Here is a 24242-nt window from a genome sequence, read left to right as displayed (position 1 = left end):
TGAGAGAGAGAGACAGTGTGAACAGGGGAGGATCAGAGAGAGAGGGAGACACAGAATCCGAAACAGGCTCCAGACTCTGAGCTAGCTGTCAGCACAGAGCCCGACGCGGGCCCGAACCCACGAACCGCAAGATCATGACCTGAGCTGAAGTCGGACGCTCAACCGACTGAGCCACCCAGGCACCCCGGAAACAAAAATCTTAAAAGCATTGAAAAGCTAATGATACAGTGAAGGATAACTGGACCAATATTTAGGAAGCTAAAACTCAAAGAGGTAAGCTCAGCATTCAAAGCAGTTTTTGTCCTGGGGACATTTACTGATCTGGAAGATACAACTGTGAAACTGAACTGTTGTTTGGTGGTTGATGGTGGGGAGGGTGAAAACTCATGGGGTGCCTGGGTGGCTCAGTCGGTTGGGCAGCCGACTTCAGCTCAGGTCATGATCTCGCAGTCCGTGAGTTCGAGCCCCACGACAGGCTGTGTGCTGACAGCTCAGAGCCTGGAGCCTGCTTCAGATTCTGTGTTTCTCTCTCTCTCTGCCCCTCCCCTGCTCAAGCTCTGTCTCTGTCTCAAAAATAAAAAGTTAAAAAAACAAAACAAAACAGATGAACATAAGGGAAGGGAAGCAAAAATAATATAAAAACAGGGAGGGAGACAAAACATAGGAGACTCTTAAATATAGAGAATAAACAGAGGTTGGTGGAGGGGTTGTGGGAGGGGGGATGGGCTAAAAGGGTAAGGGGCTTAAGGCATCATCTACTCCTGGAATCATTGTTGCACCATGTGCTAACTAACTTGGATGTAAATTATAAAAAATAAATAAATTATAGAAAGAAAAAAAAGTGGACCCATCCTTATAATGCGGAATGTACTGTCATCCCAGGCCTCAAATTATGTCTAAAAATATTTTTTCAGATATGACAAAGATTATCAGGCACACAAAGAAAAAAGAAATCTTTCACAAGAACCAGTACAAAAACTATTACACACAAACTGACTCACACAAAGATGTAACATATTGGAATGGTTTGATACTGACCATAAAATAACATTGCTACTACATTTAAAGGAGTTAAAAACTACCATAAAAACATCTGCAGGGGACAAGTACTTATTAAGAAATGCCACAACAGAATTTTAAAACAACAACATAGAACTTCTTCAACAGAACAATAAAATAACCAAAGTTAAGAACACAATGAATCCTTTAAACAAATTACTCACAGCTGAAGAGAGAAACATAGAAACTAGAAGATAGGTAGGCAGAAATTGTCCCTAACATTTCATAGAAAGACAAAAGAACAGAAAATAGAGAATTAGAGCAGACACATAGACATATAGAGAGATCTAACATACATTTAGTTGGGGCATCAGAGGGTAAGGAGAGAGAAAGGGGGTAGAGACAATATTTGGAGAAAATGACTGATAATTTCCCAACAATAATGAAAGATGTGAATCCACAGATTGAAGAAGCCAAATAAAACCAAAATTGAGCTACATAAAGACTTCATGGAGACGCCTGGGTGGCTCAGTCAGTTGGGCATCTTAATCTTGGTTTCGGCTTGGGTCATGGTCTTAAGGTTTGTGGGTTCGGGCCCCGCATCGGGCTCCACGATGGAGGCATAGAGCTTACCCGGGGTTCTCTCTCTCTTTCCCCCTCAAAGCCCCTCTCCTCTCTCTCCCTCTCCCTCTATCTCAAAATAAGTGAATAAACTTAAAAAAATAAAAAAGGACTTCCTGGAAGCCAATGGTAGAGCATTTGGGGTCTGCAACTTTTCAAAAGGTCAGGAAAAAAGTTCATGTAGGCAAAGAGATAAAGGAAACAAGGCAAAATGGTAAAAGTGAACAAATCTAGATGAAGGTATATGGACACACATTGTACTGGTCTTTCAGTATCTCTGTAGGTTTGAGATGTTTCAAAATAAAAGTTTTGGGTGGTGGGAAAGTCAATTCTATAAAGGGAGATCCACCAAGGACTCAGATTCTTTGAAAATAAAGGTCTGGTGGAGCGCCTGGGTGGCTCAGTTGGTTGAGCAACCAACTTCAGCTCAGGTCATGGTCTCACGGTTCATTGGTTTGAGCCCTGCCTCGGGCTCTACTGACAGCTGGCTCAGAGCCTGGAGCCTGTTTCGGATTCTGTGCCTCCTCTCCCTCTGACCCTCCCCTGCTCACGCTGTCTCTCTCTCTCTCAGAAGTAAATAAAACATTAAAATTTTTTTTTAAATAAATAAAAAATAAGGGTCTGGTTCAGAACCCTGAACCAAGATGCAGGCTGAAGGCAAAGTGAAGGGGTGTCTGGCTGGCCCAGTTGATAGAGCACGCGACTGTCAATTTCAGGGTTGTAGGTTTGACCCCCACGTTGGGCATAGAGATTACTGAAAAAAAAAAAATCCTTAAAAAAATTCTTGAAGGCAAAAGGAATATGAATTGGATAGTGAAAGAAGGAGTTTAATGGGTATGGAGTTTCACTTTGGGAAGACGAAAAAAATTCTCAGATGCATAGTGGTGATGGTTGTGGAATGATGTGAAGTGATTCATACCAGCTACAGCTTTGCCGTAGAAAAAGCCCACAGCTTCTACGTATGTTTTTCTTGCTGCATCAGGTATATTTTTATATATATTTTAATTCTCTCACACTTCTCTCCTGCTTTCCACTCTCGAATATAAGGTATATTGGTGATAACTAACTTTTACAGCATAGTTCATAGTTTGCAAAATCGATATTTTGCAATATTGGGGGCTGGTAAAAAAAAAAATTTTCAGGAGGAATGAATGTCTAGAAACCCTGAACTTGTAAGTGGATGTGATCACTGACAAGATATTGAGTTGTCTCCCTTTGGAAGAAGAGTGAATATATTGTTGACAGAAATAGGAATAGATCCATTCTACTGGGGACGCTTATTTTATATTGTAGTAAGTAATGCATGAATGTTGGGCATCTAAAACAGAGGATTGTACGGACACTTGCCTTTTTTTTTTTTTTTTTGGCTGTCCAATAACTTCTTTATTTTAGGGAAATTCCTTTTTGTGGGTGGTATATAGTGAACAGCACTATACAAGCTGAAGAGGAAAAATCCATCTTTCCATCCCTGACTACCTTAGTGCAAGCAGGTATTCCTAGTTTAGTTAATCTGATGCTTGAGGACCCCTGCCTAATTCCCTTTCTCTAGCTTGACACAGCAGTCCCAAGTGATTTCCTAGGGCCCTTGGGTTGGTGCCTGATGCAGGGTGGGTGGGGAGACAGTTAGGGGACTCAGGACAGGCACGTCTCCGTTCCATGGCTACTCTGGCCTTAACTCAGGTCCAGGGTGAGGTGCAGCCTTTTAACTGGGTAAATCTCTAGGGAAGGTTTCCTTTTTTCTTTCTTTTTTTAAAAATGTTTATTTATGAAACAGAGAGAGACAGAATATGAGCAGGGGAGAGGCAGAGAGAGAGAGAGAGACACAGAATCTGAAACAGACTCCAGGCTCTGAGCTGTCAGCACAGAGCCCGACGTGGGGCTCGAACCCACGAACCGCGAGATCATGACCTGAGCTGAAGTCCGACGCTTAACCGACTGAGCCCCCCAGGTGCCCCAACCTTTTTTCTTGTCTTCCTTTTCCAAGGGAAGGGACAAGTCGTTAAAGCACTGAGAGGGAGCCTCCAGCAAGAAGCTTCTGGCCCTTCAGCTCCCCACCTTTGGTCTTCACACTTTACCAGTTCTGCTGCAGAACTCCTGCTGGGGGAGAAGGTTGCAGTGGAGTATAGGCACTGGGTTAAAGCCCCACTACCCATCGTGAAACCCCTACGCTCTAAATAACAGCAGAATTTTCAGATTAAAAACAAAAACTTAGCAGGGATGTAAAACGGTGCACCTGTAATGGAATAGAATATGGTGGTTCCTCAAGAAATTCAACATAGGATGAGCGTAGGATCTAGCAATTTCCACTTGCATGGACCCGAAAGAATTGAAAGCAAGGACCCAAACAGATATTTGTACATCGGGGTTCATAGCAGCATAATTCACAATAGCCCAAAGGTAGAAGCAACGCATGTGTCCGCTGATGGATGAATGGATAAACAGAATGTGGTCTAGATGGACAATGGAATAGTATTCAGTCTTTAAAAGAAGGAACTTCAAAGAGGTCATGCCAAGAGAAATAAGACAATCACGAGAGGACAGATACTGTGTGAACCCACTTATTTCAGGTCCCGAGAATAGCCAGGTCCACAGAGACAGGAAGTAGATGGTGGTTGCTGGGGCCTGGGGGAAGGGAGAATGGGGCGTTAGCGATTAATGCGTACGGAGTTCCACTTTGGGAAGATGAAAAAAGTTCTGAAATGGATGGTGGTGATGATTGCAGAATAACATGGATGTACTTGATGCCACTGAATTACGCACTTACAAATGGTTAAAATGGTACATTTCATGTTGTATATATTTCACCTCCTCCTCCACACACACAGAGCCCTATGGCCAAGCAAAATGCCTCCTGGTCAGATTCAGCCTCCGCGATGAAATCTGACACAGGGATTGGAGGCAGGAGAGGCTGGGGGTGAGGTGGGAGTCTGGGATCCGGAGGGTCAGAAGGATGGAGAAGAACTAGCAGAGAATGGAAGAGGGGGAAACTGAGGCTTGAACTTGCGTCCAGCTGCCCGTGTAGTTTGTACCAATCAGACACCAAGCCCCACCTTAGCACTGTCCCCAACTCCGTCCCCACTGTCCCTGTCCCGTCCAGTCCACCTCATCCTGCACTGGCTTCCTCCGCTTTGACCTTTGATCCATCTTACATTGGCCTCAGTGGTGACCCTTCTAGAACCTGGATCTGACCACATGTCTCTCCTGCTTAAAGTCCGTCTGCAGCTCCCCACTGCCTCTGCTCAGCCTTGAAGGCGACGCTGTTCCCAGCTGACTCCAACCTGCTTTTCCTGCTTCACAGTCCTCATGTTCCCGAGCTCCGAGTTCCTTTATGTCCATAGCCATTTTTGCATACCTTCCGTGCGGCAATTCATAAATGTTACCCCTAATTTCCCCCCACAACCCTGCAAGGTCGGTACCATTGACTCCCTTTTAGAGATGGGAAAACTATCTCACATAGGCTAGGTCAGACTCTGAGATCTAGGCTCCTATCACCCCACGGCGCTCCTCTGGTGCCTCAGCGCCTTTTGCTCATGCATGAGCAGATCTTAGCCCTCAGGTCTGGCTCAGAAGCACATCTAGCCTAATGGGCCCTGACACCAGTTGCACCCCTGTCCCAGCATGCGCGATCATGTTTTTTTCATAGTATTCAACACAGCTGGAAATCACTCTACCTGCTTACAAAGTCGGTGTCCTTTTCCCACTAGACTATAAGCTACAGGAGAGTAGGGATCGTGTCTGTCTGATATCCCCAGCACGCAGAGCACGCCTGGGTGCCCTGTAGGTAAGTGCTGGCGAACCTGGTGACTGGCACTTGCTGGATCCCTCCCAGCCCCAGGCCTGGCCATTCCTGCCTGCGTGCTCCCTTAGTCTTCAGAAGCTGGAGAAGCCGCTGGTCCCTTGCGCTAGGCCTTGGGGTTATTCTTTCCCTGTTGGGGTCTCCCCCTCGTGTTAAACACCTGAAGCAATACTGCAGTCACCCTAGACGGCATTCGGTTCCTTCCTGCTTCTTTCTCACTATGGGCTTGGAATCAGGTGGAGGCTTCCAAAGGGCAGGGCCCGCCCTGCGCAAAGCCTTCTGGGAATGGGGTCTCCCCCACGGTCGGCCCAGGTCGTGGAGGCTCTTCTGCCTTCAGGAGGAAACCTGGGTCAAGGGTGCCGGGAGCACAATTACCAGCAGCAGCAAGTTTTATTGCGACCAGAATCTCCTGGTCATGTGAGAGAGGATGGGACTGAGGGACGTTCGGTCACCGACGCCGCGTTCCTAGTCCAGGACAACGAAGCCAAAGTTCTGGCTGGCTGTGCCCTGCCTCTTCCCCCGCCCCCAATCGGGGCATCCCATGGGGCTGAGGCAGGAGGGAGGTGACAAGGGGGCTCCATTTCAGGGGAGCTTTCGTCCAAGGGATCTGAGGGAAGGAGGAGCAGTTGGTGGTGGGGGCCCAGGTGGCCCGGGGTGCTCAGGGCACTTGGGCTGGCTTCCGCACGTGTCCTCGGTGAGTTTTAGGGGAAAGCAAATGAGGCACACTCTGCCCACGGGGGGAGGGCAGGAGGGAGGGAAACAAAGGCTCAAAGAAAAGAAATCACTGGCGGGCGACCACACAGTGGGACCTGGGGATCCCGACGTCTAGGCCAGGGCTCCATCCACCCCCTGCCTCCAGCATTCACTCCATCCTGAGCACCCGGCCTGGCCAGCCGCGGTCCTATGTGGGGATCTGCATGTGGCCCAGGTCCTGGTCCATGATCTGGAGGACCTCATCCAGGATGGAAGGCCCCAGGTCCACGTGCAGGGAGAGCAGGGAGCTGGCATGGGACAGGAAGGGCTCCTCGGCCCCTGACTCGGGGGTCAGCCCATTGGGGGCAGAGCCAGCCTCCGGAATTCTCCAGATGTCCACACTCCCTGCCTCCTGCGGGGAAGGCTGTGGGGAAGGCTGTGGGGTCTCCAGGTGCAGGCGAGGGGGTTTGGGTGGGGCCTGGGTTGTGGGCAGGGTGAGGGCCTGGGGCCCACCGATGACAGGGAGGGAGATGGCGTTCTTGAGCAGAGGGGATGGCCCCTGCGGGAGCTCCCGCTCACACAGTGTGGCGGTGCGGGTGAACTGGAAGGGGAGGTCCAAGGTGCCGTCCTCCTCGGGTCCCTCGACTGCCGTCCCTGGCAGGAGGTGGAACTTGCCCTGCAGGAAGGAGATGTCACCAAACATGTCGCTGCCACCGCCACTGCCGATATGAATGGTGTGTCGGAAGTCCCCCAGCGGCGGGCTGATCATGTCCGAGGACAGCAGGTCCCGCAACTTCTCCTTCTTGCCCTTGCGGCTCCCACGCTTCAGATAGATGGGCACCTTGGTGGACATGGCGATCTCAGCGCCCAGGCCTGGCTGCGGGGACTGGGGACAGCGCACCCTTGGGGACCACGGCCTCCGGCTGCCTCCTCTCACCACCTCAGCCAGGGACACCCAGGGGGGTTTTCAGACACCCAAACCTTGCCCAAGGGCTAAGACAAGGGTGTGGGGCGTGGCCGAAGTTGGCCCAAGGAATGGATTAATGATCAATGAAGTCAGAGGGCTGAGATAACAAAGATCAGTTTGTCCCAAAAGAGTTGAAAGTGCTCTGGTGAAATCAGCAGCAGAAAGGTGGGGCTCCTGTGCGCAGCAACGCTCTCTCTGGTCTTGTTCTAGGGTCTCCCCGGTCCGGGGCTGAAGAGCTGAAACACCAAAGGTATGAGTCAGGGACAGAAGGACAAAAGTCAGAGGCATCCGTCTCATTTCTGGGCCCTCTGCGTCAGCCCCGGGAGCCCAAGTGGGGCCACTCTCCTGCGGAAGCCCGGCGGGAACAAGCCTGTGTTCGCTTACAGACTCCTTGCACCTTAGAGCCGGGATCACCAGCCCCGAGCCGCTCCCTTTTCAAGTGGGGAAACTGAGGCCCGGGAACCTGAGAGATCGGCCCAAAGTCATATACAAAGTCCCAGCTCTGGTCTCTTGCCTTGGGTTCCTGGCTCTGCTCATCACCCCCTATCACACACCAACTGTGCCTCAAGACATAAGTGTCAAGGGGCGCCTGGGTGGCTTAGTCGGTTAAGCGTCGGACTTTCGCTTAGGTCATGATCTCGCGGTTTGTGGGTTCGAGCCCCGCGTCGGGCTCTGTGCTGACTGCCAGCTCAGAGCCTGGAGCCTGTTTCAGTCTGTGACTCCCTCTCTCTCTGACCCTCCTCTGCTCACGCTGTCTCTCTCTCTCTCCTAGAAATAAATAAAAAAAAAAAAAAAAAAAAAGACATAAGTGTCAAGTTGTGTGTGTGGGGGGGGATTGATTGTCTCAATCCCGTACTTGACCAAGGATAGAGATCATGTAACCTCTGCCTCGCCCACCTGTCTGCGCCAGATCTGGACACGCTGGAGGTGTTCAGCCCGCAGGGCCGAATGACGGACACCTCCTGTTTGGCCCAGTCTTGCCCCACCTGGAAGTGAGGTCACCTCGGGGTTTCTCTTTTCCCCTGCAGGTTGGCAGTTCCTAGCTCTGGGAGCGAGTTACTGTCCCTCCGCCCTGCCCAGCACCTAAGAGGAAGATGCAGTGGAGAGTGCAAATATTTGGGGGGGCTCTGCTCTGTGCCCGGCATTTTGCTAAGTTCTTTGCAAACACATCTCATTTAATGAGCCCGACCTATCATCCCCATTTTAAAATTTGAACCAAAGGGGTGCCTGGGTAGCTCAGTTGGCTAAGCGTCTGACTCTTGACTTTGGCTCAGGTCATGTTCTCATGGTTCGTGAGATTGAGCCCCGCCTTGGGGATTGTCTCTTTCCCCCCCCCGCCCCTCTCCTGCTCACAATCTCTCTCAAAATAAATAAACATTTAAAAACAAATAAATAAAATTTGAACCAGAAAAATTTTGGAGGGATTTGCACAAGGCATCGCTGAGGGAGGGAAGCAAAATGCAGATATAGTATAGAAGGTTCCATTTCTGAAGCAGTGACCAACTCCCCTCTCCTCTGTCCCTTCCCTGTATATATATGCATGCCTATATATGTATATACACATGCCTACCTACATATGTGTATCTACATATACACGTTGGCATAGGATTCTATCCTACATAAAAAGAGAGAAAGGGGCTCCTGGGTGGCTCAGTCGCTTGAGCATCTGACTTCGGCTCATGTCATCATCTCACGGTTCGTGGGCTCAAGCCCCTTGTCAGGCTCTGTGCTGACAGCTCAGAGCCTGGAGCCTACTTCGGATTCTGTGTCTCCCTCTCTCTCTCTGCTCCTCCCCTGCTCGTGCTCTGTCTCTCTTTCTCTAAGAACTAAATAAGCATTAAAAAAAAAAAAAGAGAGAGAGAGAGAAGAATCTAGAAGGCCCGCACCAGGTTGTCATATAGGCTATGTAGACTGGGGTGGCGGGCAGGATGGGGTGTGGCATCAGTGATGGGGGAGGAAAGGTGTCCTCAGCCAAAATGATCTGTATACTGTTACTATAAAATGATAGATGTTCTCCATAGTTTTTTATAAGCTCAAATTCTTTCTTTTTTAATTTGAAAAATATTTTTATTTTAGGGGCACCTGGCCGGCTTGGTCAGTTAAGCGTCCAACTCTTGGTTTCAGCTTAGGTCATGATCTCATGGTGTCATGAGTTTGAGCCCTGCATTGGGCTCTGACAGCGCCGAGCCTGCTTGGAATGCTCTCTCTCTGCCCCTCCTCTGCTCTCTCTCTGTCTCAAAATAAAATAAATAAACTTAAAAATGTTTTAATTAAAGAATGTAACTTTTTTTTAAAAATTTTTAATGTTTTGTTTATTTCTAGGAGAGAGAGAGAGGCAGCGTGAGCAGGGGAGGGTCAGAGAGAGAGGTAGACACAGAATCTGAAACAGGCTCCAGGCTCTGAGCTGGCAGTCAGCACAGAGCCCGACGTGGGGCTCGAACCCATGAATCGCGAGATCATGACCTAAGCGAAAGTCGGACGCTTAACCGACTAAGCCACCCAGGCGCCCCTGAATGTAACATTTTTATTTTAGAGATTGAGAGAAAGACAGAGATCACGAGCTGGGAGAGGGGCAGAGGGACAGAGAGAGAGAAAAAAAAAATCTTTTTTTTTTAATGTTTTATTTATTTTTGAGAGAGAGAGAGACAGCATGAGCCGGGGAGGGTCAGAGAGAGATGGAGATACAAAATCCGAAGACAGGCTCCAGGCTCTGAGCTGTCAGCACAGAGCCTGATGTGGGGCTCGAACCCTCAAACCGTGAGATCATGACCTGAGCTGAAGTCAGACGCTCAACCGACTGAGCCACCCAGGCGCCCCAAAGAAAATAAAACCTTAAGCAGGCTCCCCGCTCAGCATGGAGCCTGATGCGGGGCTCGATCCCATGACCCTGGGATCATGACCTGAGCTGAAATCAAGAACTGGACAGTCAACCGACTGAGCCACCCAGATGCCCCTCAAATTCTTGAGGATCGAAGCATGTATTATTTAGGTGAACCTAGTATCCACGTAATCAGAAAAAATAAGCTATTTTTAATGTGGAAAAAATAATACACCCTGGAGTGGGGGTGTCACATGGGTTTAACAGAAAAAGGAAGCATTACAAGCACTCAATGGCGTTCCCACAGCTGTTAGAGGACTGGCCTTGAACGTGGACGCGAGAGAGCCCAGATGTAGAATCAGAGCACAGAAGGCAAAGAAAGAAATTTGTCCAAGGTCATCCAGAGGGTAACCAGATGAGCGCCCCGTCTCCCACTGCCGAGGCCGGGCAGGGGCTGAGCAGGGGGGAAATGGGCCAGGGAGGGGCAGAGCCACAGCTGGGAGGCCTGGGGGGCGGGGGAGTCCATTCTCCATCCTGGGCAGGGCGAGGAGAGAATGAGGGGGTCGGCAGGAGGGAGCAGGAAGGGTCCCAACTCCCAGCCCAGGCCCTCACTCAGGAAACCCCACCCCAGGACCGGACACCCTAGGTCAGTCACACTGAGCCCGGACATCTTGCCCCTCCCTGAGCACCTGCAGCTTAACGGGAAACAAAGGAATGACTCTCCAGTGGCCGAATTCCAGCTAAGCTTGGAAGGAGCTTGGGGGGAGGGTCGGGGAGGCAGTGAGCGCCTCAAGGTGGTGGAATCCCATCCCTCACTGTGCTACCAGGCAGTCACTTGTGCCCACCGTGCCAGACCTGGGGGCACGCCAGCACATCCTACCGGGCTCCTTGCTAGGCGAGCGGTCCTGAGGCAGCCTTTCCTTCCTTCCCAGCCACGGAGAGTGGGGCTGACTGGTGGGATTTGTCGTCCTCGTCCCCCTCCGCCCCCCACTGCTTGTTACACAGGGCGCCAAGACAGCCTGAGTGTTTCCACAACAGATTGGGCGTCCCTGACAGCTGTCTCACTCGGAGCCAGATGTACCCGCCCAATTCCAGATGTGGGGAGAACTGAGGCTGGGGGGGGGCGGGAAGGGTTGGGCCAGTGTCAGCCACCCAGGGGAGAGCTGGGAATTGCAATCATCAAGCCCGAAGTATTCGGATTTGGCAAGCGTGAGACCCCAGGCTCCAGCCGCCCTTGCAGAGTTCCGATTTTTATGCTCCCAGGCACGGCACGGTGGGTGTCACTATTGACTTTTGCAGAGGCAGAAGCTGAACCTCAGAGACCTTAATGTTGCTGAGGTCACCCAGCTGGGAAGAGGAAGAGGGGTCACTGGTGCCCAGCCCGGGTCCTGTGGCTCTGATGCAGCGGGGCCATCCAATGTCTGAAAGCTGCTTGCAGAGAAGGAGAGAAACAGGCTCCCAGCTGGGCTGGGGCCACTGGGTCCCCAGGCCTCTCCCTTGTAAGTCCCGTCAGTTGTCTCCCACTCCCCACTGGCAAGGATCCAGAGAGATGAGAATGGGCTCTCCATCAGGACAGGGTATGAAGAGCTGGAAGCGGTGACTTCCCTTAGCAGTGGGAGGAGCAGATGGGAGCCATCCCAGCCCTGTGAGCTTGCTCTGGCCAGGAGCCCTGGGCCTCCTCCGGAGCTAAGGACTTCCTACAGGCACATCCCCTCCTGCCCTGAGGAGTATTAGCCCACTGCCTACCAACGTTCAATCAGCAGCCCCCTGACCTTGAAATCAGGAGAGGGACCTTGAATCTATCTCCGGCTAGGACTCACCTTGGAACTTTGGGCAAGACACAGCTCCTTTATGGCCTTCACCTTCCCCATCTATAAAATGGGCTGACAAAGTCGTCACCAGAGGGCTACTGGAAGACCCTACAGTGCAAGTGAGAGCAGATGGACAGCAGACAGGGTTATCGGGTCACTGTCACCCCTGTCATTCATTCAGCAAATAACTGTAGGTTTTCCACGGACACTGTTCCAAACAAGACCAAAAACCGAATGCACCCATCCTCCAAGAGTCCGCCTTCTCCTGCCTTGGAGGCAGTCTGCGCAGAGTTCCCCTCGCGGGCCCGCGGGAGGTCTGGTCGCCCCCGGTCCCTGTGCAGAGCGGCGCTCGGCTCCACGGCCGCGGGGTGGCGTGCGAGTGCGCGCTCTGTCGCCTGCTTCCCAGAGGGGTCCCGGCGCTCACCAGGGTCTCCAGCGCCCTCGGGGCTCCAGGCAGGGCCCCCCAAGGAGCTGCACGTTCGCGTACCAGATGCGGATTGTCTAAGGGATCTTCCTCTCTCGGACCGTTCCGGTCTCACAACAGGACAGTAGAGGGGGAAAGGGCGATCGGGGACGTTGCCAGGGTCTCCAAGCTCTGGGAGGAGCCTGCCCCGTGCTTTCCGGCCTGGGCGATGTCCGAGTGTCCGCTCGGCTCAGGGCCAGAGCTCGGGCGTGCAGGCCCCCCACCCCTGGGTCCCGCGGGTCCTGTTCCTCAGCCCCAGCTCGGGTTCAGCGCAGACCCCTCCCCGCCCTCTGCGCGAGTGCCCAGCCCGGATCTGTTTCAGGACACTCGCGGACGCGGCTAAAGATAGGAGGACACCTCACCATCGACTAAAAATACGACCCCCAGCATGGGCGGGGTCGCTGGGCCGCGGGAGGGCGCTCCCAGCTCCCGAGTGTGTGGAGGGGACCAGGGCTCAGAGTGAAGGGCGGGACCGCGAGTTCGAGGTCTGGATGCGCGGCGCCTCGCAGGCGGAGGGGGCGCGGGCGTGGCCGCCTGGACCTAGGTGCTGGCGGGAAACACCGTGGAACCCGAGGTTCCCGGGAAAGGACCTGCGCGGAGGTGACACACGGACCCGGGTGCGACGCAGGACGGGGCGCCACGGGGATGGGCCTCTCGGGGGCCCCCCGGGCGTCGCGGACGGGCTGCAGAGTCCCGGCCGTAACTCACCTTAAGGCGCTCAGGCGGTGGGCCCGCGGGCTGCGAAAGCTCTGGAGCTAGACCGCGAGGCTATGGGACGCGATCCCGGCTGTGAACTCACAGGACGATCGGTGGCCCCTGAGGCCCCGCCCCTGGCCCGCGGAGCCAATGCCGGGGCCGTCCCAACCAGCCCCGCCCACAGCCCCGCCCCACGCCGGGCCCCGCCTCTGCTCCCCCTTTGGTAGCGCGGCGCCGGGGTTCAGCAGCCGCGCGGACGAGGGGTGCAGTGCAGGCTCGGACCACTGCGAGCCAGGCGGTGTCGGGTCCCCGGGCTGGACTCCGTGGATTCTGGCTGTGCCTGTCGGAGCCAAACTCGGTTGTAGAAGGGCCGAGGGCGTGGCAGCCGGTAGACCGAATTGTGGTTCTTCAGAATTCACCGAGCGTCCTTGGACCCGTTCCCTCCCTGAAGAGCTGGGTCTGGGGAGGCGCCCGCACAGGTGTGTTCAGTGACCACTACGGGAGTGAATGAGGCCTTGGAGGCGCCCGAGTGAAAATACTACAAACTTGCGAGACCTTTCAGGAGTTTACCGCCCCCTAGAAAAGAGGGCACTGAGGCTGTGCCGGCAGAGTGGCCTGGGTACGCCCCTGTTTGTCATCAGTCTAGGTGGCTTCTGGGTCGGGGGTGGAACCCATACTTAGACTCGTTTCACCTTCGTTTGTTTCATTCATTCATTCATTCATTCATTCATTCAGTACCAGAAGCATCTATTGAAGGGCAGACCCTGCACAGGGCCCTGGAGATAGACGGAAGGAAACTGCCCTCGCTCCATTCAGTGATTCAACAGACACTTGAGCAGCTCCATTCAGTGATTCAACAGATACTTGAGCATCTATTAGGTGCCAGGCACGGTTTTTGTCCCTGGGGATTCATCGCCTTAAGGAAGAAGGAAAAGTAGTTCAGGGCCCTGATAGTGATCTTCTAGGCCTGAAAGTGAGAGACCTGTGGCCTTTGGGCCTTCCTCCTGCCTCAGGCTTCTCATCCAGCCGCCCTGCCCCCTCCCCCCCCCAGCACAACCCTGGGAGAAGACACAGCTCCGGGCCAAGCCTTAAGCGCTCCCACTGGGCCCAGGTTCCCAGCTGGCTCCGCTGCCCACCCTCTCTGTGGCCACAGGCAGAGGACAGTCCCTTCCTGAGCCACTTTGCCTGTAAAAGGAGAGTTACATGAATCCCAAACAAGATAAGAGGCTTTCATGTGTTGTGTTGATGGGAACACATAGCCCTCAACAGGTGCTACATTCATGCAAATGTTCACAGTCGCCTTGGGGGAGAGCAGGCTGGCCTTGCCACTTGACTTGGAATGGCCCCCCTGATGAAACCTCCTGAGCCTGCAAGAATGTGGCTGAGGCACAGTCCTTTACCCTCTGTCCATCCGCTGGGCGTCCTTTGGGGGAAGGAGGTTGGAAGGGGTCGAGAACTCCATTCAGAGCTGGTGACAAAACAGAGTTGGAGAGATGGAAGTTTGGACAGGCAAAGACACCCAAGGCCACATGAAACTGGGAACCAGTTCCAGAACTCTTTGAAGAGTTTTTTTTTTTTTTTTGAGGGGGGGCAGTTAGTGGTGATCACTGGGGGATGGGTAGAGAGCAGTGGATTTGGCCCCTTCAACCTGACCCTAGCCCCTGCTCCCCTCCCCCAGCGGCTAGTTAGTAATCGTCCAGCATGGCTGCTAGCCCACGACTCCTAACCAGGGCCCCGAGCCATAGGAGCCACCATCTGTGATCTGGGGACTGTTTTGAGTGCATCCGGGTGTGACAAGGCTCCCTGTACGTGCTGGCTCCCCTCATACTCCTGCCATCAGCCAGGGCTCGGGGCCAGCCTGCACAAAGCCTCCATTACATCCGAGCCGTGATCTGTGCCTGGTGGTGAGTTCTGTGCTCTGCAGGCACTCAGGTGAGCAGGTCACTCTCTCCGTTCACAGATGAAGTTATGTCACTTGGCTGGGGCTGGAGGAATCCCGAAGGAGGCTGCTGACGGCGGCGCTGCTCCTGGAGGTTTTGCTGAATAGACAGGATCTTTGCATACACACCCAGCTGCTGTGGGAGCCCTGCAATTAATGCACATTTATGAAAGAGGATTTCATTTGCTAAAATTGGCTACTTTACGCAACTTCTCAGGCTGTGTGTAAGGGCCCGAGTGGGGGCGGGGAGGCTGGGATCCTGGGCCAGGGGATAGCCAGGGTGTCCTGCGTTTCTGACTCAACGGACATCCAGGCCAAGTGTCCCGCCTCCTGCCCCGCCTGCACCCCACGTCCAGAGTCTAAAACTTCAGCCAAGGCCCTGGACTGTTCTCACTGGGAGGGCTCTGCCTGGACATCCTGGTGGCTGAGGGGGCAGGACCCTGAAGAACATTTGGAAGGAGTTAGAGGCAAGGAAGGCTGAGATGGAGCAGTGCCCGACATGGGCTATTCAACTTCCTTCTCCTCCGCTGGGAGCTCCCCCTGGCCCTGAGATGGGTCTGGTCCGTTTCTCCCACCCGGAGGCTGCTCCCCCCTCTGGGCTCTGTAATCACCACGCAGTGACTGACTCAGCCCTTCCTTCCCCTCCCAGCCCCTTCTTCCTGGAAATCATCCACGTCAGCAGCCCCAGCCCCTGTAGGCCCAGAGGGAGAGACTTGGAAGCCCCCTTCTCCAAGATTAGCTGGGGAGGATGAGGGACTGATGGGGAAGGCCCCTCCCCCCCAGGCTGGAGCCCGCTCTCCAAGGCCCCACCTACCCCGGGGAGCTCGGGCTCTGGGACGCAGGTGGAGGACAGTGACCAGGAGTTTGGGGGCAGGCCTGGGGGCAGAGAGCCACAAGGAAAGGGCAGTGATAATCTTGGGGGTGGGGAATCTGGGGGGCCGGTGAGAGGAGACAAAGTGTCTGGAAGGGGCCTCAGCACCCCTCCCAGGACCACAGGGCAGCACGGAGCTGGGCAGGAGCTCAGTCGCCCCTAGGAAGCCTCTCCAGCCCAGCCCAAGCTCAGCCTGAGGGCCCCATGGCCTCAGCCAACCCCAGGCCTGGGTTGGATTTTTCCTTGATTGTTTCTTATTTCCTTCCTCCCCTGGGCTCCTGCCAACTCCAGCCCTGGCTTGCTTGCAGAGAACTCTGACCCACCAGAGGCTGGGATTCAGATGAGAGTCCCCTCCAAACTGCCCCCCAGCTTCTGTCTCTGTCTTGAACCCCTCCTGGGAACGGGGTGACAGGGCCTTGCGGAGGGACTTTCCTTTGGGTCTGGATTTTGGGCCCATGCCCAGAGCCATGGGGGTTCCCAGAGTGGTGACAGCTCCGTCCTAGCGGGGACCAGCCCAGGCATTGCCCCAGAGACCTCTGGGAGCATCCAAGCCGCATGGCTGTCCTTTGGCTTGGGAAACGCAGGGTCAGCCGGGGGCCATCTTCAACCCTTCCCACCTCTTCAAGACGTCTTGTCGATATCCATTTTGAAAACCCCCACTTGCGTCTACTTCTTGCCTAGGGCTGTGCTGGACACAGATGGCCAAGGCTGGTCCCCAGCCCTCAGGGAACAGATAACCCCAAATGCAACAAATAAGCAATTCTAGAATAGCACATTCTGTGCTGTAAATGAGGGCCTGGAGGGTAGAGGCTGGCTCTGACTCACGTCTAACTATCCCAGGCCAGCACGGATGAGGCTGTCTGTGACTGCGGATGGAAAGGAGAACTAATAAGGACAGAAGTGAGAAGGACTCGATTTGCTAGAGGGGAGGAAGCAGATGGGAGTGTTACGAAAACTGCAAGGAGGAGGGGATATTTGAGTAGGGTATTCATGGATGCATAGGAGTTCACCAGGCAGAGAAAAGAAGGGACATCGCAGGTGGAGCCGGCAAAGGCGGGGCGGGGTGGGGGGAGGGCGTGCTACAAGTAGATGCATGGTGTGATCAGGGAACAAGAGATACCCCGTAGACCACGATGGTGTAGGAGAGGCAGACAGTCTAAGAGTGAGCAGTGAGAACTGTTTGCCTTGCCCAGCACCCATCCCTCTTACTCTGGTGACCACTCACCACTCCATTTCCCAGCGTCTTCAGTGTGACTAACGCCACCCCCAAGGCCAAAGTGCCCCTCGACACCCCCCGCCCCGTTCCCTAGGCCCCCATTCTCCCAGAAGACAACCAGTGGTATCAGCTTCTTGTCTATCTTTCTAGAGATACTCTGCATATGCAAGCAAAGACCCTCCTGTCTTTTCTACACAAATGGCACCGTATAAACAGGCAGATTCCCAAGGAACTGCAGGTCCTGGTGGCGCTGGGGGGGGGGGGGGGGGGGGAGGCCCACCTGACTGTGGCAGGCAGCAAAGGTCTGGCTGTTGATGATGTTGCAGGTGCGCTCTGCCCACGCCTGGAGAAAGGCAGGCTCTGCTGTCGATGGCAGTGGAGGTGACTCTGCAGGGCACACGGGAAACCACCCTGATAGGGCCTCTGCTCTCCCCACTGTCCTGCGCCTGGCTTTTCAACAGCTAACCTATTATGAACACTCTACAGCAGGACACAGAACGGGTCCTCATCTTCACATTTTTGCCGCTGCACAGCATGCGGGGGGCAGTTTCCAGAAGCGGCTCTCAGGCGCTGGGCGTGTGGGGTGTTCCCAGCCCTTTCCCAGGACAGGCGGCTGAGGCGGGTCCTCTCCTGCGAAGGCCGAATGACGCGCGCGTGCGCACAGCTGCGCCACCATTCCTGCGCGCTCAGGGGCGAAGGGACGCGCACTGGTGTCACTCGGTCAGCGCTGTCTGCTTGTCCTTCCAGGGCGTGGGCCGCGTGCCAGGTCGCAGAGGGCCCCTTTCTCCTCAGCCTCACCAGCACCTGGTTCTCGATCTCTCTGATTTCTTTCAGTCTGAGAGAGAAAAACCAAAGCCGAAGGAGCCTGGGTGTGGTTTTAGTTTGTGTCTCTTATGATAAGGGAGTTTGGCTACCTTTTCGGAGGCTTTAGGGTCATTCCTCGTTCTGTTTTCTGTGGACTGGCTGCACAGTCTGGCTTAGGAGGTCACTCCGGGGCGGGGGGGGGGGACCCGGAGGGGGGCCGGACTGGAGGCGGGGGCGGCTCTGCGGAGAGTCGGTTCAGGAAAACGACGGAATTTGGCTCTGAGCTGTGGCGTAAAAGCCAGAGTTGGAGATAATAAAGTATAAAGATTGGAATTCGGTGACACACCGGCCACGGGGCCCATGGAGGGGGAGGGGAGGGTCGAGCCCAATCCAGGGTGATGACTCAGAGTGGGGCGGGCGGGGCAGGGAAGGGAGGATGGTGGGGCCACCAAGGGAGATGGAGGATCCTGGGGGGTGAGATGATGTGCCACCTGCCTGTTTGCCACCCTGGGTCGTGATTGATGTGCCACATGCCCCTGCTGACATGCTGCAGGGTCCACAGTCCCTGTGCAGGGGGCCCCTACCGCCCCCTCTCCACTCCGTGTTGCAGGGGCGGCCCTTTGCGCATGCTCCGCCCCTGGCCTCACCTGGCTGCCTCGCGGAGGGGGGCCTTCTCTCAGCTGGGGCATCTCTCCCTCAGGGAAGCCTTCCGAACCCCCAACTGATGTCAAGTCCCCTTGTAGTACCCACGGAGAAACTCCAGGCCACTGTCCCATCTGAATCACATCCACCCCCCACTGGACAGTAGCCACCAGTGTCTCCCCAGAGCGCCTGGCACACAGTAGGTACCTGACAAAGGAACGGATGGATCAGCTAATGAATGGCAGGAGGCTGGAGACAGCAAGCTGCTAGGAGACGGGTGTTTGGGAAGCAAGAGCCTGGAGCCTAGGACCTCTCTGGGGCCCCGCCCTGGCGCCCCCTCTGCGCTTGGCCTGCTTTGGTTTCCTCGAAGGCATTTGCCTCCCCCTGCGCCTGGTGTTTGCTTATTGGTGGTGCTCTGGGTGGGGCGGGCGCTGTCTGTTCCCTTCGCCTCTGCGTCCCAACCCGATCCCGGCCCAGAGCCGGCCAGCAGCCAGTGTTTGCAAACAGGAGCAAGCAGAACTGATGGGCTCGGGCTACAGGTCCGCACACCAGAGGCAGGGGTGCCTGGGGGCTTGCTTCTTCTCTCCAGGCACCTGTCTGGGAAGGCGGAAGGGAGGATGTGTGGTGACAAACCATTCCTGCCGCGGGCATCTCCCGTGGGCCTACTGCGGGTGAGGCGCTCTGCAGGGACGGGACAGGCTCCCTGCCCGCGGGAAGCAGGCATCCTGACGGATTCTCGGGGAGAGGGTTACCCACGGGGACGGGACACGGAGAACCGAGGAGCGGAGGGGCTGGATCGCGCCGTGTATAGTTTCTTTGCAAGGATTCTCCACACGGGGCACAAGATTTCAAGCCGGATAGGAGCGTGGACATGACGGTTAATTCTCCGAGGCCTCGGGCCCCTGACCCCTAGCCCTTCCACTCCTGTCCGCAGAGGTAAATCGCTGCTACTAGAAGTGTTCTAGAGGGCAGAGCACTTGGTGGGGCTGGAGTCGGCTGGCCCGGCATCTCCCCTTTCCCACTCCTCCGGTGGGGCAGTGGCCCCGGCCCCGGAGGCCTCCAGATCTTTCTCAGAGCAGATGCTCCAGATCCCGGGAAGATCTGGGAGTGACGGAGCGGGCAGAGGAGATGGGGCTCAGCTGGGCCCTCAGAGAGCAGTGTGCGGGGACGAGGGGTCAGCAGGGTCATGGGGCAGCAGCTGTCCCAGAGGCCTCGGAGGGGCCCCTTGGCCTAGGCAGCTGCTGGCCATCTCAGCTGTCAGGCGGGCAGGGGGCGGGGGCAGGGAGTCCGGGACATGAGGAGGAGGGTGGGGCTGGGTGGGGGAATCTGGAACTGGCCGTGGGCCCGAGTGGGCCCAAGGGCAGGCTGGCCCCTGGGGGCCTGGCATTTCTAGGGCGGACCCAGAGGGAGCAGATAGGCCTGGCTGCTTAGGGATAGAGAACCCAGAATGACAGAGGCCAGGGTGACCGAGGGGTCCAAATGTCCGAGTGCAGCTGACTGAGTCCCAGCTCAGTGACAGGCACCTCAGTGATGTGCAGCCTGGGAGACCCGGAGGGTCAGCTCCACCTCCAGCCACGCCCCCCCACCCCCCACCCCGTCACTGCCCTCAGGCAGACCCCCAGTACTTCCCAGTTCCGCAGCTTTTGAGTCCGGTCCCCACTCCTCACCAGAGTGCTACTCTTCTCACCCATAGCCTGGGTGCCCCCCTCAGTCCCCATCTGCCCCCAGTAGTCCTGGGCACCTCCCTAAGTTTCTCTCTTCAACCCCTTCCCCACGTGCTCCCAGGTCCCTGGGCTGCTACCTGTGACTCCTTCTCAGTCTGTCCTTGCTGCGTGCCAGGTCGGTCAGCGTGGCAGGGTGGAGAGACAAGGGGTTTGGAGTTTAAATCCCAGCTCCGTCACTGACTTAGGCTGGTGACCTCTAACCTCTCAGCACCTGCCGGCAGGGATGTGGGGAGTTAGATGCGATCCCCGTGTCAGAGTACACGCAGTACATCCCCAGAAACGTCCACTCCCTCGTCTTCCCACCTGAGCTGCGTCTTCTCCGTCTGTGTCCTGGCAGTCGCCCTGATCCTGCGGTCCCGGATCAGGCCTTCACTGTTTTGATTGCAAATGCCAGAAAGTTCCATTCTGACTAGTTTAAGGAAAAAAAGAGGGGGGTGGTATTTGTGGGCTTAGATTTTGGGGGATGAGGACGAGCTTCATCAGAGCTCAGACAACGTGGCCTGGCGCCACCCTCTCTCTCTCTCTCCTGGCTCTGTGTCCTCTGGTTTAGTCCATATTCATGATGGGTTTCCCTCATTGCGGCAAGACGGCTGCAGCAGCTCCAGCGTTGCGGCCGCGTCTTTTCTAACACTTCTGCAGAGGTCTTGGAGTCATTGTGTTTGGACTGTCTTAGGGCCTGCCTATCCCTGGCCATTCACCGAGGCCAGGGAGATGCAGTGTGCTGCTTGGTTTAGGCAAGGGAGGAGCGAGGAGGAGGGGGGCTCTCCCACAGGAAAACTGGGGTACTGCTTCCATAGGAATGGAGAGTGGGTACTGGGAGGCTCTTCTGAGAACTTCCAGCCTCTCCTAGTTTCACTCTGCCCTTAGTGGCACTGCCAGGCCTTTCTAAGTCCCAGGCTCCATACTGTCCATCTGCTCTACTCAGAAGCCTTTACAAGTTCCCTGGGAGGCACTGAATCAAGTCCAAACTCCTCCACGGGGCCCTCCTGACTTCACATAAAGTTTGTTTATTTTGAGAGAGATAGAGAGCGAGTGGGGGAAGGGCAGAGAGAGAAGGAGAAGAGAGAATTTCAAGCAGGGTGTGCGCTGTCAGCGCAGAGCCTGATGCAGGGCTCGAACCGACGAACCGTGAGGTCGTGACCTGAGCCCAAACCAAGAGTCAAATGCTTAGCTGACTGAGCCCTTCAGGTGCGCCAGGCAGCATCATTTACAACAGCCAAAAAAGTGGAAACAGCCCCAATGTCCACCACCCCGTTGAGTGAATCGAGAAAATGCCGTCTATCTGTACGATGGGATGCCACTCAAAACAGGAAAAGAACTTAAGGACTAATACCTGCTACAGTGTGGTGACCCGTGAGAACGTGACGCTCAGTGTGAGAAGCTGGCCACAGAGGACCCCATCATTTGTATGATGTGCCCAGAACAGTCAGGTCTGTTGAGACAGAAAGTAGATTTGTATTTTCTAGGGGCGCCTGGGTGGCTGAGTCGGTTGAGCGTCTGACTTCGGCTCAGGTCATGATCTCATGGTTTGTGGGTTCGAGCCCCGCGTCAGGCTCTGTGCTGACAGCTCAGAGCCTGGAGCCTGCTTCAGATTCTGTGTCTCCCTCTCTCTCTGACCCTCTGCTCACACTGTCTCTCTCTCTCTCTCTCAGAAATAAATAAAACATTTTAAAAAATTTAAAAAAAGATTTTTGTTTTCTAGAGGATGGGGGTGGGGAGGTGACTGCTAGTGGGGATGGAATTCCTTTCAGAGAATCCTCTGGAATTAGTAATGATGTTCACACACCATGGTGAATGTACTAAAAACCACCGCACGGTGCCCATTAAAATGGTAAAGTTGATGCTGTTAGTATATCTCAATAAATTTTAAAATGTTACCCTCCCCCTCCCGCCATCACTCAAGGCCATTCATGGGGAGTTAGAAGGCTCAAGTCTGGAGGAGGCCCCGTGTGGCCAACCAAGCCTGGTTCTTGGGGTGGGACGGGGGCCTCAGCCAGGAGCCCGGGGGTCAGGGGGAAGGAGATGTGTCCCAAACAGAAGTGAAAAATCAGCCCAAAAGGCTACTCCCAGCACCAGGGGAAGCTGCCAGACAGGCTGAGCCAGGCTGGGTGACCCTAGGTCAAGGGAAAGGAAACACCAAGCCCAAAGTAGCTGCAGAAAGGCAGAGCAGGATAGAGGCCCCAAGGAGCAGAGTCACGGCCCTGCCCCGGCCCTCTGGGTGCCCCGACCGCCACAGTGGCCCAGCTTCGTTCTTAGAATTCACTTGGGTTCCCTTCAGCAGCTCTCCCCGGACCTTCCTAGAGATAGATCCTGAATCCTAAAGGGGGCCCATGCAGGGGTCGAGGGAGGGCAGCCTCAGGCTCTACCGGCACCAGGAAGACGCGGTTGGCAGCCCGGGTGGCCCTGCGGGGGCACGACAGCTGGGACACGGAGGTGTGGGACTTGGTAAGAGCACAGAGACTTTGTTTCCTCAGAACCATCTGCTCCGCCCTCAGGCTTGTGTCCCAGGACCAGGGGAGGTGCCACTGAGCGAAAGGGGGTTCCCTGGCCCCTGCGGCTGGGCTGCCTCCACCCTGCCTCACCGATGCCTCACCCCCCACCCCCAACTCCCCGGGGACCTTACTTCAGAGGTCACGCGCCCCAGCGCAGGCGGCAGCGAAAGCCCTACAGGAGCAAGAGGGACACCACCGACTCAGGAAACTGGCGACCCAGCTCAAAAGGGGGCTGGGAGCAGCCGGCGGGCTCAGCTGGGCACCGACTTCCTGACAAGAGCCAAAGGGACCGTCTGGTGGCAGAGAGGCGCCTGCGTGCCAGACCTGTCTGCAATCTGGGGTTCGCATCCTGCTTTCTGGTCGCCCTCCCCGATCGCTTCCAACAGTCACACGACTGGTATCCAGGCAACGGACTCGCGCTCCCATTCATGCTGAGCTCCTGCTTTCTCACCCGGAGGCTGCGCACCCCTGCCTCCTGCCTCCGTCTGCCCTGCACACGCCTCCCCATCCCCGGCCCCCCTCCGCCCCATGCGGGTCTTCCCTCCCCCTCTGCCAACTGCCGCATCCCACAGGGCCTCTGGATTTTGCTGAGGCTGTAATAAGGGGAAAGGGGACTTTGTGCCTTGCCAAGCGGGGACCCAGACATCACAATTCCCCACAAGGCTTCTCCAGCAGTAACACCAGGGTAATTGCCAGGAGCCGTGGCCCCCTGAGGGCCACACATGGGTTCATGAGATAAGGATGCAGAGCCTTGTTTATCGTGGCCGAGGGCCTGCTGGTTAATCTTCCCAGGCCGGGAGGGGCGGGCCTGTAGCTGGCCTTGGTTTGGTAGAAGTGCCACTGCTATTCTTGAACTGGGGTTCAAGGTTGTGGAAGAGGGGCCCAGGGTTCCCCAAATGCCACATCCGGAGAGGAAGGCGTGAGACCCCCTGCCCCGCAGCCGGGTGCTTCCCTTGCGGGGGAGTCTTGGGGAGGGAGAATCAGCTCCCCAAGCTGGGAATTGTCTCCAGTTCCCGTCTCCAGAGGCGGTGCCTATAACGTGCATGAAGCAAAACCGCAGCTGCTTGTTTTCAAAGGGAGACCGGTTTCACCCAAGCCTGGTTGGACCTGCCGCTGATGCCGCCTCACCGTCCCAGGTGGGAGGCAAAGGTTGGACACTGCTCAATCACCCATTCGTCTCCGACAGAGGGCACAGGCATCGGCACCCGCTGCTCCCTGGCGCACTTTCCCTCGGCCCGGGGGCTGTGGTTTCCGGGCTTGGCTTTGGCATACAAGGCAGCACAGCCTGTCGGCTTTGGGCAGAAACCTACTCCATGTTTAACCCGTGACCGCCTTTCCCCAGATGCCAGTACACACGGGACGTTGGGGGACCCCGGAGGGCGCCTGGGGCCGTGCGGCTTGGCAGGGCCGGCACCAGGAAATCCAGCTTTGGCACAGCTCCGAGCGGCTGCCCCCTCCAGATGGACAGGTCAGGCTGGGGCCCCAGCACGCATGCGAGGGCTGTGCGGGGAGGGCTGGGCACGCTGCCAGCTGCTCGCCTTGCGGCCCAGGCCCAGGCCCGCAGCCTAGTGCATGTCCTCAGCACAGAGGCTGCGGGGAGCCTGGGGTCAGGGCTGCGGCTGGACAGAAACCCGGTGTGACAGATGCTCTGCCTTCTCTGGGCACAGGTCAGGGAGGCGATGTTCTTGGT

At 55.7% G+C, this 24242-nt stretch overlaps 1 protein-coding gene and 1 long non-coding RNA gene across 2 annotated transcripts; both read right to left on the bottom strand.

Moving 5' to 3' along the window:
* Nucleotides 1-4162: 4162 nt before the first annotated feature.
* On the bottom strand, nt 4163-12963 carry CDC42EP2 (CDC42 effector protein 2). Its single transcript, XM_039244688.1, has 2 exons — nt 12877-12963; nt 4163-7312 (listed from the first exon to the last, which is right to left on the bottom strand). The coding sequence occupies exon 2, from the start codon at nt 6960-6962 to the stop codon at nt 6318-6320; it is 645 nt and encodes a 214-aa protein (XP_039100619.1). The 5' UTR covers nt 6963-7312; nt 12877-12963; the 3' UTR covers nt 4163-6317.
* A 1442-nt stretch (nt 12964-14405) lies between these two features.
* On the bottom strand, nt 14406-20208 carry LOC120240212. The gene is made up of 2 exons (XR_005530594.1): nt 20138-20208; nt 14406-14950 (listed from the first exon to the last, which is right to left on the bottom strand). It is a non-coding gene; the product is annotated as an uncharacterized LOC120240212 (long non-coding RNA).
* Nucleotides 20209-24242: the final 4034 nt, after the last annotated feature.

This window comes from Hyaena hyaena, unplaced genomic scaffold, assembly GCF_003009895.1.
Source record: "Hyaena hyaena isolate Hyena2069 unplaced genomic scaffold, ASM300989v1 scaffold_248, whole genome shotgun sequence".
In the NCBI taxonomy this organism is placed as follows: Eukaryota; Metazoa; Chordata; class Mammalia; order Carnivora; family Hyaenidae; genus Hyaena; species Hyaena hyaena.
This window is presented reverse-complemented; position numbering and strand designations above follow the sequence as displayed.

Excerpts from the sequence above, each read along its gene's own strand:
- CDC42EP2 (XM_039244688.1), bottom strand. The coding sequence starts at position 6,962 with ATGTCCACCAAGGTGCCCATCTATCTGAAGCGTGGGAGCCGCAAGGGC.